The sequence below is a fragment of the Mirounga leonina genome, unplaced genomic scaffold, assembly GCF_011800145.1.
Source record: "Mirounga leonina isolate KUSES-001 unplaced genomic scaffold, KU_Mleo_1.0 Mir_125, whole genome shotgun sequence".
Taxonomy (NCBI): Eukaryota; Metazoa; Chordata; class Mammalia; order Carnivora; family Phocidae; genus Mirounga; species Mirounga leonina.
The window spans coordinates 22027471-22042066 of NW_023270305.1; the positions used below are offsets into that span (position 1 = coordinate 22027471).

The 14596-nt window shown below is 45.4% G+C and overlaps 1 protein-coding gene across 4 annotated transcripts in view; it reads left to right on the forward strand.

The window, feature by feature from the left end:
* Positions 1-14596, forward strand: part of CRIM1 (cysteine rich transmembrane BMP regulator 1) — a 186129-nt gene that overhangs the window by 144147 nt on the left and 27386 nt on the right. For 3 of the 4 annotated variants that reach the window (XM_035000898.1, XM_035000900.1, XM_035000899.1), the window contains exons 10-13: positions 1988-2109; positions 3441-3650; positions 7138-7353; positions 10998-11219. In XM_035000898.1, the coding sequence (XP_034856789.1) occupies positions 1988-2109; positions 3441-3650; positions 7138-7353; positions 10998-11219 (770 nt within the window). The remainder of the gene's footprint in view (positions 1-1987; positions 2110-3440; positions 3651-7137; positions 7354-10997; positions 11220-14596) is intronic. The other variant, XM_035000901.1, reaches the window with a different exon arrangement.

Consider the following 14596-nt stretch of genomic DNA (forward strand, 5'->3'; position numbering starts at 1 on the left):
CCTTAGAGGACTGTGGAGTCCGTGGCATGTTCCTATCAGTAAGCACATTCAGGGAGAACCAAGCAGATCACCGTAGACAAATAAGTACTTTATCAGCTAGAAAATGTGATTTCAAGGGCAGCCTCTGAAGGAGAAATGTTGGCCAGACACCATATGGGAGCACTGGGACGAAGGCAGCCTTCCATGCCCCTTATCCATACCTGCTGAGTAGACTGTTCCTCTCTGTGTGCAGCAAAGGCTTACAGAAGGGGTCGGTGGACAGGTGGATGGATATCTAAATGAATGAACAAATCAGGTGAAGCCTTGATAGAGCTTAAAAATGACATGTGTTCTGGCATGACTATGAATAATTCATTTAATTCGTTCTTCTCATCATGTTGACATAAATATGTAGACCCCAGCACTCCGTTCTCATTTCACTTAGCAGATTGTGGTTTAATTGTCACTTGGGCAGTGGTATACCAAGGGTTTCCCATAGAGCTGTCTCCTCTCAGAGTGCCTTAATTTATCCAAGATGAAAAAGAACAGGAATTTTTTTTGTGTGTTTGTGTTATTGGAACACCACTGTTGCCACTTTAGGGCTACTTGGGGTGAAACCTGAGGGTAAATAGAGTAACTCCTCCTTGTCTGAGGCCCAGTAAGCCAGCTAGGGCAAAGCCTGCAGAGCAGATGTGGAGCCTAGGAGAAGACTCAGTCCTGTGGCCTGTGGACGGGACACAGAGGGAGCTCCTCTGTACCAGACCGTAACATTCTCCTTTTAGAGAAAATAAGGAATGTTTGTTAAGAATTTTTTTTTTCCAAAAAAATCTTCACTTAAATTACTGTGATGTGGGGCACCTGGGTGGCTCAGTCATTAAGCGTCTGCCTTCGGCTCAGGTCATGATCCCGGCATCCTGGGATCGAGCCCCACGTCGGGCTCTCTGCTCCGTGGGAAGCCTGCTTCTCCCTCTCCCATTCCCCCTGCTTGTGTTCCCTCTCTCGCTGTTTCTCTCTCTGTCAAATAAATAAAATAAAATCTTTAAATAAATAAATAAATTACTGTGATGTATTTCGTAAACACATATTTATTTAACATCATCTTTCCAATCACAAAATTTAGGCACTCTAGTTTATTAAAGTGCAGCCTTTTTCCTGTATCCCGCATGCTTCTTTATACCCCGTGTATGGAGCATTGTTCAGTTGATATTCTTTCCTCGCTAGTGAAATCATGAGTGGACCTTGATTGCAGGGCTTCTCAAAATTTTTATTCTTTATCAATCTTGGTCCAGCCTTCCCAGGTCTGTGGAGTCTTAGGTTTTCCTTCTGTCTGCTCTAAGTTCAGTAAGATGCTCATTAATGTTACTACTAGTGGGGCGCCTGGGTGGCTCAATCAGTTAAGTATCTGATTTCAGCTCAGGTCATGATCTCGGGGTCCTGGGACAGAGCCCTGTATCAGGCTTCGCACTCAGTTGGGATCTGCTTTTGCCTCTGCCCCTCGCCCCCCACTCGTGCTCACTCTCTCCCCCCCAATAAATATATTTTTCAATCTTTTAAAAAAAATATTTCTACTAGTGTCTGAAATTTCTCAAAGATTGTGGTCATGTGAGGAAGGTTTACCCTGACAAAAGGAGGACTTCTGCCCCAATGCTGGCCTCCAGCATTGACCAACAGTATACCCTTTACCATCCCATTCATGGAATTACACGTTCATCTTTTTTATATTACGGTACTACTTTTCCTAATTAAAACAACAGTCATGTCATTGGGGTTCTGACAGTCACATCCCAGACGCACATTAGTCCTTGGGCAATTCCAAACCTTGGCCATGGGTAAGTGGTGGTCACGGCCACAGAGAGCTACTTAGACATCACTCCATGAGTTTTTGAGAGCGTAAGTCAAGTTATTCTGCTCAAGAGTAGTATCCCTTCAATGACCCTTGGTCTGAGTGCTTGGACATCATTTGAGACTTTTGGATTTTCTGACCTCTGACAAAATTTTAATTACCCAGGAAGAATAAGCACGGCTGTGACATCTGTCGCTGCAAGAAATGCCCGGAGCTCCCATGCAGTAAAATCTGCCCCCTGGGTTTCCAGCAGGACAGTCACGGCTGTCTTCTCTGCAAGTGCAGAGGTAAGTGCAAACCCATGACCCTTCTTCCCCCCTTCAGAACAGCCAGGGCTCAGAACCAGAGAACAGGAGGACATCATGTAATTGAAACCGTTTCAGTGACGGTTGTCTATTCAGACACAAATGTCACTCTCTATGGGTCCATCCCTTTTCCTTCCATCTCATTGGAATAAGAGCTCAGAATAGAATTTAAAGTAAGCATATAACGGACAAGCACATTTGACCAAACGAATGACTTCTCAGCTCTTCAGTTTTACCCATCTTAGGAACGTTAGCCTAGAGCACCTTTACCTTGACCTCGGTAGAGTCTGCTTCTGTTGGGCAGTGGCTTGATACAGTGATGCAGCAGAGAGCCCTTTTTGGAGCCTGTGAGGGTGGGCGTGGCTAAGCAGCCTGCTTATCTATTTTCTGGTAACAGTTTTCTGTGAGAATTTAAACTTCTGAATCAGCAAACGCCAGCCTCGGTCTCTACATACGCACGAATCCTGGGCATGCATTTTGTCTGGGACTTCCCTGTTCAAGACGTCCCTGCAGCCATGGGAGCATGCACCCCAACTGCCATTTCTGCCCGTACCCCAGCTCCAGCCTGGCCACCCACCCCACCCAGTCTGCTTTACTTGTGAGCATGACCCACAGATTCAGCAGTAAAAGATCCCTCAAGTTTGTGGTGTGTTATTTAGTTAGTTAGTTAGTTATTTGACAGAGGAGAGACACAGCGAGAGAGGGAACACAAGCAGCGAGAGGGAGAGAGAGAAGCAGGCTTCCTGCTAAGCAGGGAGCCCGATGTGGGGCTCGATCCCAGGACCCTGGGATCATGACCTGAGCTGAAGGCAGATGTTTAACGACTGAGCCACCCAGGCGTCCCTGTAGTGTGTTTTCACAGTTAGGCAGTTATCACCCTTAACAGTGTCTTCAAGGGGTCAGAGTAAACAAAAATCCAGTCACTGCTTCGATTGTTGCACTGAACAAAAATCTGTTAGTTTCAAGAGGCCCAGGCTTTCCCCACTGGGTGACTTCCAGAGTGATTATTCCGCATATATTAAACATGTATGTACTATTTGCTATGAAATGAGTGCTTGTTTACTGTAGAAAATATGAGGAAGTAGAGGGAAAGGGGTAGAAATCAACTATAATCCCGTTAGTAGGAGAGAAACTTATTTGCAGGGTTTTTTTTTTTTTTCCTATTTTTCTTTTTTCAAAAGTGAGAGCCTATTAACTTAAATTATTTTCATGAGCCTTTCCCGTGTCATGAACTGTCCTTTTGTACCCGTGATTTTTGGTGGCTGGGTCGCATTACAGCTGCTTCTTTACCAGGCTGCCTTCTGTCTGTCCAGAGGTCCCTGCTTCAGCCGGGCCACCTGTCCTGTCAGGCACATGTCTGTCCATGGATGGCCATCATCATAAAAATGAGGAGAGCTGGCATGATGGGTGCCGGGAATGCTACTGTCACAATGGACGGGAAATGTGTGCTCTGATCACCTGCCCGGTGCCTGCCTGTGGCAACCCCACCATTCATCCGGGACAGTGCTGCCCGTCATGTTCAGGTAAAAGCTGGCTGCCATCGTGTGCGCTCCCTAAGCAAATGACTTCTGCCTTGCAGGGCCTCATCACATCTGTGACTCTGGGGGACGTGCAGGGGACGACCCCCTGGAGCACATTCCAGCTCTCCGTGGCTTTTGTCAACGACGGCCACAGAATCAGCCAGGGGCTGTCAATGATTGGCCGAGGACCAGAGGAAATGCTCAGACCCTAAAACGACTCTCCTCGTTTTTTGATAGTTTACTCAATGATATGGGTCTTCGGACGGTATTTTTGTAAAGGATTGCGGACCTACTGTACTTAAGCTCCAGCTCTCCGTTTTACAGATGGTGTATTAAGGCTGAGTGTTTTAGTTAATCGGAAGGGATTGATGCTAACTTTATTACGTAAAAGCTTATTATTTATAAGGGAATATTTGAGAGGGAGAGAATTATCAAAGTCTGTGGCTGTTGCCCCTTTTTAAATTAACGGCCATGTGGTGCTCTTGCCAAATGGAGATATTTAGAGTGACCACACATCCCAAACATTTCAAATCCTAATGATGGTAATCAAGAGAAGTTGCTAGAAGAACAGACCAGATTATATAATTCATGGGGGTCTGAATTATGGTTGTCAATAACAGTAATTATTACCATAATACCTCATCTAGTGCCGTTCATCCAAAGAGCTCAATATAGTCCTGCATTTATTATTTCTTCCTCTCTGCGGGCCACTTGAGTTAGGGGAAAATGTGCTTAGGCAGTTTTTCATTTGAAAAACAGACTCAGAAATACTAGCTGTCTTACCCAAAGTCAAATAATATGTCAGAAGGCCAGGGAGAAGTGAAGTCTCCTGATTCTTGCACCACATCTCTTTTAAAGTTGGAATGGGTGTACTGTCGGATTTCAGAGTCCTCATTACTTCTCCTCTGGTCAGTCCTGTCCCACGTCTCCCTGTGAACGGATCCACCTATGCAGTGGGTGCCGTCAGGAACCTGAGACCTATCTTTCTCCAGCAAGGCAGGCCCGGCCTGAGGGGAGGTGGCCTTGCCAGCCATGGCCGGGGTGAGGAGAGGGACACTTGAAGTCCCTGTTAGCTCTGAGCATCGACACCCCTCAGTAACTAAGGTGTCAAAGTGACAGGCAGCCCCCATACCCCTGTAGAGGACCAGATGATCATGTTTGTTTTGTTTTCCCCATAGTGCAGTCCTATGAGTCCCACACTGAAAGTTTCCTTTTTCACATGTTTTGCTATTAAATATGAAAAACTACTAGTGTCCATTGACACAGAAGATAAATGAGCAGTTTAATGAAACAACTCTGTGTTGACTCTTTGGGGAAGGAAAAATCATTTGTTGCAATGAAGACCCCATGCTTTAATTTTAGGCATGAGTGTATGGAGTGTGGACGGCACCTGGGTCTTGCTAAACTTGTACTCAGTGAAGAAGTCTCAGCCAGACTGGTTCAAATGCAGAGACATTACTAAGAACAGATGATGGACTTAACAAGCTGGAAGTCAGTGGAACCAAAATGAGTTTTCTTTGTTACAGAGATAGAGAAAATTGTCATATAAATACACACAGGATTACTGATGTATTGTTGTGGGTGGTGAATATATATGTATAAACACACATATGTGGATCTGTAGATATATTTTTTTCCAAAAACCTTTAGTGGATTACCATTTACATTCTTCTCATGAGAGACCCCAGAGCTGTTGCATTCAGGGATTCCTACATTAAACATTTTCTCTCCTCTTGCATTCAAGGATCAGCTGTTTTCCTTTCTGGGATAGGTGAGCAGTTCCTAAACTCTCCTGATAGAAGATTCACCAGATGATGCTGTTTCTCAGGTGTTTGCTCTCTCTCTGTTTGTCTCTCGTCTCTGTCTCTCCTGCCGCTCGCGGGTTTGCCATGAGGCATGGGCTATGGCAGAGAGGTGAGCAAGAGAAGACGCCCGCAAACACGCATCGCTTTCTTCTGACCACTTCCCTCCGTGTCTGCGTGTAGAAGGGCAGTAATTGGGAGCCTCTCTCAGTCCTTGGTGAAGGGAAAAGGCAGTAAGGGAGCCTTTTCCAACATTAGTTCATTGCTGCTCTTTTGAACAGTTTTTGTCTTCTCGGTAAACCATCTGGTCCCAGCTCACTTTCGTTCTGATTTCCATCCTCTCCCCTTTGCTCAGAACTGCAGAGTTTGCTCGGGTGGCGTATGCACATGAGCCCTAGCTAGTGTCTGTTCGCTGTGATGTGTCCGCTCAGTCAAAGTGCCAGTCTCTACGCGTTCCCTTGAGACAAAGCTGTGGGCACAGTTCCCTTCTGAGCTGGAAATCAGCCCACCCCACTGCATCTCGTAGGTGCTTAACTCTCGTGCTGACCACCACTTTGAATGTCACCACAGCGTGGCTCCTCCGAGATTCCGGTTCTGAGCATGCCTGCACAGACAGGGTAGCTGTCCTGGGGCCCAGTTACCACCGAGCTCCAAGCATGAGCTGGCCTGGGTGTCTCCAGACTGCTCCTCGGCAGGGTTCACCTTCTTGAAACGCCTGTTGTATTTGGGTTACCCGAATATGCTTAATGTCCTCATACTGCTCCTTTCCCCGGCACAGCCTCGGGGCCCCTCCCAGCATCTCTGCAGACGGGCTAAACATTCAGTTCCCTCTCTATCATTATCATCTCACCAAGACACCAAAATGCCTCTCCTCTGGGGAGAGAAAATATAGTTAGCATGGGTCTCTGGGCATTGACCTGTCCTGATGATGACATCGCCAAGCAGATGTTTAGTCTCAGGTGAGGGTTTCCAGACTGTTGATTCTGAAAGAGCATTCCTGCTCAGTTTGCTCACGGCTGCTCTCGGGTGGGCTGTGGCCCGCTCAGCAGCCGGATGTACTTCCAAGTATCACCGTCCTCAGGATCCTAGAGACAATGGAGTGGATGGGGCACAGATCACTTGGAAGCCGTGTTTAATCTGGAGACATAGCCATGCCCCAAACGAACATAGTCTTGGGTTTAGATTCCTTGTCTGCCCTTAATACTGAAACCTCCGTTCCTCCTATGTAAAATAGGATCCTAGCACCTACCTCACAAGGTCTAAGGCCGGTGTAAGGAGTAAATAAGATAGAGCACTTGGCATGGAAACTGGACCACGGTCCGCATTCAGTAAGTGAGAGATTGTTACTCTAGACACTTCGGCACATTCAGAGCTGCCCTAAGAGGCCCTGTTCTCTTCTCCACAGGAAGAGTCCTCTCGAGGTAATTGAACTCCCTTATTGAATTCTGTCATCACTGTTGACAGACTGGAACCACTTGAACCTCCCTCCTTCAAACCAGCGCTTCTGCTGTTGCCTTCTGTTTCTGCGCAGGGACCGTCCCCTCACTCCCGTCTTGATAGGAGTAGAGGGAGCTCCTCCACGGCCACTTCTTCTCTGTCCCTTCGAGCAGACACCACCAGGTTCTTCAAGAGTTGGGGAGGCTTCAGCTGAATAATTCCTTGTGTTTTCCTTTTCTGTCACTTCCCAGATGACTTTGTGGTGCAAAAGCCAGAGCTCAGCACCCCCTCCATTTGCCACGCCCCGGGAGGAGAGTACTTTGTGGAAGGAGAAACGTGGAACATCGACTCGTGTACACAGTGCACCTGCCACAGCGGGCGGGTGCTGTGCGAGACGGAGGTGTGCCCGCCGCTGCTCTGCCAGAACCCCTCACGCACCCAGGATTCCTGCTGCCCTCAGTGCACAGGTGCCTAAGCCGCGCCCTGCGGCGCCCCGGGTGGGGGAGGGGTGGCGGAGGCTGCCGCGCAGGCGCTGTTGTTGGGCGGGACCCGCGGCCGCGCAGGCGCTGTCGTTCGGCAGGAGCGCCGCGGGCCCCGTGGAGCCGCGCAGGGCGGCGTGCAGAGCCCAGGAGCCCGCATCCTGCTTCCTAAATTCATTCCCATCAGCCGCAGATTTATGTGGTGAATGTGCCTTGCGTCTGAGGTGCCTTGGGCGGGGGGGAGAAAGATTGTCTCCTTTTCTTCCATTTTTTCCCCCCTAACTTTGCACGTCGAGAGACAGTCCTGGGGCACCAGATTATTCCAGATGATTTTGCAAAGGTGAAAAGTCGTCTTTGTCTTTCACCCATGTGAGAAGCGGCTGTTAATAAGTCATGTGAATAAAATGCTTTGAAATATATAAGGGTGGCAAAGATACTTTTGAGAATGTTGAACAGGAAATTGCTAAAATATGCATAATATTCAATTCCTCAAACCTGGGGTGATTAATAAATTAAGATCCAAAAGTATTAATTTGACGAGCACTGCAGATGTACAGAGAGTATTGATTTCTTTTTACTACTCAGGTAATCTGTCCCTGGCTGGTAAACTTAGGGTCATGATACATATAAGACAAAATTGTGTCAGGATTTTAAACCTAAATTCCTGGTTCTGTAACTAAAGTAGCACTTGTAATTAACACCGGAATTTTCCAGAAGGTACTTTGTATATGTAACGTCACCAAGTTGACAACACAACTAGTTTTATTTTGTTGTTGCTTAATCTTTGGTCTTTTCTTAAATCAATAACCATTTACCTTCTCAGTGTCTATCCTTAGAGTATTTCTGCTCAGTGAAACATATACATAATTTTTTATCACTCTTCTATTCATTTGCAAACCCTTGTAATGTTTTTCTGTTCCGTTCCTAAGGGGAACAGACACCCCTGAACACCTGGTGTTGAGTTTATTAACTTAAGCCTGGGTGGCTCATCCTTTCTTTATGTATAACTCAAGAGATACTTAAGTGCTGGCCTTCATCTTAAACATTAGGACTTACTGCTTTATATGTCAGTATTCCAAAGGTTACTCTTACATCTGTGAATAAGAGCATTTCTGGAATGCTCTTATTTTAAAATAAGTCACCTACCCCTTAATTGATCTTTCTGAACTTTCCATTCATAGTTGTGTCACAGCGATATTAAAAAGTCTTAAAACGCAAAACATTTTCTTCACAGTAAATTTCAACAGTAGCATTGATAAATGGTGTATTTCACATCTGGAAAAAGACCGTCTCTAATCTTAGGATACTTGCATTCTAACGTAGTCCAGAAACGAGATATATGTGCAGTTGGAAGAGTTGTGTCCCTCTTGGTGATTGTTTCCCCTAGGGTGCCCTGTTATCACTCCCTCTGTCCTTCCACTTTCCCTCGCCTCTGGCTTGGTTTAGTGCAAGGTCTGGAAGTGGAAATGGGTTCACAAAGAAAGATCGAGCATCCCTGTGGGTGGTGATACTTCACCAAAGTAGAAAAAGGGAGAGAATAGAATAATACTTCTTTCTTTTTAAAGATTTATTAAATCTTTCATTCTTTATTGTTTAGAGTTGGAAAGAAGCATAGCATAGAAGAGAGAGGGAAATAGAATAGAAAAAAAAGAATGAAGGGACACCAGGGAAGGGATGGGTAAAAACAAAACAAGAGTTAGTAGTTGGAATCGGAAGTATAAATAAGGGGTCCCTGGGGCAGGAAGACAATAGCAGGAGAGGCCCAAAGAAGGAAGATACCGTGGGCAAGAGTCCAGATGACCTTTTCAGCCAGGATTGGGTTAGGGGTCGCCTGCATCTCAGCTTCGGCTCCCTTGTAGCACTGACCACAAGTTCCCGTGTCCCCTGGGGCCTTTTCTAGGCCTCAACAGGAGGCCTCCAGACTCTAGGGTATTCATTTCACCTATTTCATAGCTACATCACTGCTGTCCCTGCTTCCTCTTCTAAATGTTTATATGTGAGACTGGACACTGCAAGGGCGAAGCTGTCATAGCCCAGAGGAACCTGGTGGCAAAATTATCCCTGGACGTGGATGACCCTGAAAAGGTCACTTTGAAAGTAATCCTCTCTCACCATCTTTAACCCATATAGATGTCATCTGTGGAACCGTGCCTAAAATTAGACCCAGAGCACATTGGGAGCAGTGGAACAGTGTCTCTCTTCCCCTTGGGACTGCCTTTGGGATTGGCAGTAGGAAATAGGGTTCCATGATTTTGAGGAGAGGGCATGGGCCCAGTCCATTTTGCCAGCTGCCCTCTGTTCCTCAGAAAGAGCCCAAAACAAAGCAGCTGCCTCGCTTCTCAGAGAGGCTCTTGTCAAATCCAACTTCGTGGCTGTCAGATGTACTCCTGAGGTGGATAGAAGGAGAAGGTGACCATTAAAGCTTCCACATCATGGGGATGACTACCTGTCTATCCCAGTTAGGTTGGTTGTGTGGCTGAAAATAGCAGACTTCATGAAATTGATTCTAGGAGGAGCATCTGATCATCCTTTTGACCGTGTGGCCCTTGAGAAAATGCAAAGGTTTGCTAGGGAGGACATCATGGCTGTTTCTAAGCTCTGGAGTGGTGAAGGTGGTTGATCATGCTTTCTCTTATCAGCAGCCCGGTGACTTTCTAACCTAGGGACCTCACTATCATGTTTTCCTTTGTTATATTCCAGTCAGGTTTCTGCGTGAGGGTACAGCTTTTTATGTAATTTCATTGAATGCCAAGACCCAAAGAGATCTCTGGGTTTTCTGGTAATACTCCTTTCTGTTTCGAGTTGTAACTGTATCTGGGAGCTCTCTGGTCAAAGTCTTTAAATAGCAAAGACACAAATGACTTGTGGGTGATTTCTCTGTGTGTACATCCTTACGAGTAGATTTCCCATCATCTTTCAGCCTGAACATCAGGATACGACACATAGGGGTTCAGTAGGTGCAATGAAAGTTTTGGTATTGATTGGTTAGGACGGCACATAGGTACAAGTCCTAGAAAACCCAGCAACAGTTTTTTAACAAAAAGTTTCTTGTCCATTCATTACAAGAAGTTTGGAGGCAGATTAGTTGGTGTCTTAGCGATATCAAGGTCCTTCTTCTACACGTATGATAAGGATATTACAGCTTCAGGCAGCACACTCGGATTCAAGGCAGGAAGAGTCTGGGAGGAAGACCACATCTGCCTTCTATCAAGAAAGGTGCTTTCCCAGAAACCCGCTCATTTAGCCACAACCAGGTGACATGGCCACCTGGAAAAGCAGGGCACAGGATTGTCCTGACTTACACCTAATGTGATCCAAATCCTCAACCACCCTCCCCCTCCCTCCAGGGTTTTGTTAAGCTCCAGAGCAAGAGTAGAGTGAATGTTGTACAAACTACTTAACAGAATCTCTGTAACAGGTCTTTTGTGGTCTTTATTGTTTTGCTTTTAAAATGTAAGACCCTGCACAAATCAGGCTTGCTGTTTTGTTTCGGAGTCATTTTTACGGGAGGCACACAGAGCCCCAGTGACCGAGCGTGCTCTTTATAAGACGGAGTGAAACTCACTATGTGGCACAGTTGCTGGCCGGTAGCGTCTCCTTTTCCCAGCTGACCTTACGTTCAATTTTTCCAGATGAACCTCCTCAGCCTTCCTCATCCCATAATGAGAGCGTGCCTAGTTACTGCAAAAACGACGAAGGGGATATCTTCCTGGCAGCCGAGTCCTGGAAGCCTGACGTTTGTACCAGCTGTGTGTGCATGGACAGCGTCATCAGCTGTTACTCTGAATCTTGTCCGTCGGTGTCCTGTGAAAGACCTGTTTTGAGGAAAGGCCAGTGTTGTCCCTACTGCATAGGTAAGACCAAGAAAAAAAATCCGTTGTTTCTACCAGTGGCTGTTAAATCTACACTGACAGCCATTTGCCTAGATCAGTTCACTACTGGATTGAGATGTATCTCAATGTTTGTGACCTGTTACCCGGACCCAAAGGAGTGGTATGAGGCAGGAGAGTGATGCAAAAGATGTGTTCACGAGATACAACCTGTGAGGAATGAGAGGCTCTCTCAGAATGCTGTGGTGTTCTCGAGCTGTCCTCTTCTAGTGGGCTCCTTTGCTGTTTCAGGGTTTTCAGTATTGAACCCTCTTTCTCCACCCAGTTTTTTACATTGGTCCTTTTGTCCATATACAAACACCTATTAAGGTACACTGAGCGCATAAAGCTTTGCTGCTGCCTTGAGATCCACTAAATACGAAATACCGATTTAATGTCCCAGTAATTCCTCTTGTCTGCTGACTCCTAATTGATTTCCTTTTCGACCATGCAGTCAGTTGTCCTTGTTGAGGGCCTAGGGACACAAAGTGAGGCAGGCCTGAGAAATCAACAGAGCCCGCTCCTTCTTGTGACCCAGGGGGATAGAGCCTGTCAACAGAAGACGTCCGTATGTTTGCCCCGGATGTCTGTACTGAAGCTGGTCCTGGGGACAGAAGCCAGATGCTGCTCTGGAGTCCAGAAGGCAAGGCTCAAGACAGCTGGCTACTCTCATAAAGGCACAGTCCCCGCTCCCAAGGCTCTCACTCTCTTTTATTGCTTTTGTATTGAGTAAAGCTCATGAAGTCAAGTGAAAGACAATGATACATCTCAATCCAGTAGTGAACCTACAATCAGAGTAGCAGATAAAAAATTAGGGAGCGCCTGGGTGGCTCAGTCGGTTAAGGATCTGCCTTCAGCTCAGGTCATGATCCCAGGGTCATGGGATCAAGCCCTGCATCAGGCTCCCTGCTCAGCGGGGAGCCTGCTTCTCCCTCTCCCACTCCCCCCTGCTTGTGTCCCCTCTTTCGCTGTCTCTCTCTCTGTCAAATAATATAATCTTTAAAAAAAAAAGATCTTTAAAAAAAAATTAGACAAGCTATATTAATGGCAGGTATTGTGCATTTACTGCTGGAGTTTTTTGCATGCTTTCTAGATACAAGTAATTACACATATTTGGGGTGATACTTGAGGAAAAGGAGAGATCTTCAGGCCACGGTGCTTTGTAGCAATTCCTATAGATGAACTGATGAATGGCGCTCGGGTACATGTCGGCCATAACTCAAGCTCATCAAGACAGCTCCTTCTCCTTGACTGTTCGACCTCTGGCCACTAGATGGGAGATCACGTCCTCTGAGTCTTATTCTCTATGTTGGTATATAGAGAGATGGAAAGATTCTAAAAACAGTTTCTGCTCTCGGGAATTTTACAGAGCTAGATTTTTCTCAGTGTAATGGCCAGAGAGTATTTAAATGTATGTTTGAAAGCTGAATTCTCTTCTTTTAACAGAGTGACCAACTTTGGAAATTATTCTTCAAACATGATTTTTGAGAGAGAAATGGGGGCTACTAATCAGGATGGGGCAATAGCTCTATACCAGGAGTGTCCCAAGCAAATCAGGATATATGGCTGCCCTACTTTTTAGTGACCAACAATATTGGGTTCTACTCTAATACCCATAAGCTTCGTAGCTCCAAAATGGAGCCAAAAAAAAAGTATCAATGCATACATACATCCAACTGAGTGCTACTTCATTTCTCAAAGAGCTGACCAGTATTTATACAGAAAATGTAACTGCCTTTGGTGAGATCTAAATAAACGGTATAAGCTGGCCACTATTTCAGGCCAGGGGATCGGCGGAGAGGAGAGATGTACAACCAGGACTACCATATTTAAATATCAGAACTTCTGTGCAGTTTATGAATCAATCGGGGTGCTTAAATCATACTTAGAAACCGGGGCCCAGGAGGCTGCGAATTCCACATTACCTTCAGAGGAAAATCTGGCGGTGAATCTCTCTCATGTTGAAAATTCATGGATTATTTTGTTCAGATAAAAAAGTTCTTGTGTTTTGCTGCTTAATCAGTAAATTTATAATTAGTAAATTATTCATCTAGTAAGTTTGTTTCCATATGATAAATAGTAAATCACTTCTTTTTCAAAACCAATTTAACAAATGTAATCTCATGGAAAGAAACCTGCAAATCGGTAGTCTGTGTCTTTCTCATATTTTGTTGTTGTTTTGGGGTTTTTTGTTGGCTTGTGTTTTTGGCCTTTCTCTTTCCTATTCCAGTTCCTTCATGATTTAGACTATACGTTCTTCTTTAGTGTGGAGAGAGAAATACCAATTTGGTCCAAATTTTTTACTTTGACTTTAAGTTAGTTGGCAAGCACTTTCACCAAATTTTGGTTCGTCAAGCTCATACTTAGTATAGCGGAAATTATGTTTCGGTAGTTATCCCCCCCCAAATACACACACAAAGATGCAGGTATAATTGTATCATATAAATCTAGGGCTTATCTTCAGGGTAACATATTGGGGAGACTTAACATTTGATGAGTAATACTGTATGCTGTTACTCTTTCATTTTAGCGCTTCATATATGTTGTTTTATTTTTCAAAGAGTCACTGAGCCCCTTCAATATACAGCATATGTATTTTGCAAGTAGCCTTGTTAGATTGGCCTTCATCCTTTCTCCCCCTTATGTGCAAGCATACGAAGTCAAGTTCAGTCCATGACTGTGACATGAGGATTCCCTATCGGACCCTCCAGTTAGCTAGCTCCCTTGGCCTCTTCAGGCTAATTCTCTTATCAGCTTCCCGTCAGCCCGGCCCTCTGTAAGGACTCCAAGCCCGGGCAGCGGCAAAGCCTGCGTCCCCATACAGAGACCGCCTCACAAAGAAACAGGCCATCATTTTGCCTGCCCTAAAGCACCCGATGATTTCTCCACTTGGCCCAGAGGACCAGTGATTGCACTGTCTCCAGTTTTAGGCTCTCTCGGTTTGAAACCAGCTCCTTCTTAACCTAGATCGTCTGTTCCCAGGATCATACGTGCCTCACCCCCACCTGCAGTGCTGACCTCACCATGGCCGTGGGTCCCTGAATGAATATTCTCCCTAATTAGATCTCTCAAATTCAGACTTCTAAAAACCTCAAACCAGCCTTTAATCCGACTTCTTTTTTTTTTAGTGATAAAACCCCTAAACAAAAGCATGCTTCTTTCACCTTGTGAAGTATCCTTTTTTCTTACCATAAGAGAATTGAAAAGTGGTGATCCTACGAAAAGTAGTATAATTATGAATATTTGTATTCCTTTCAGCTAAATTATCAAGTCGCTAATGTGCCATGATAATGCTTTTCTTTTGATGTGTGAAGGCCTCATATTATGTGTGCTAATTTAATAGAATGTGTAATACAGACATA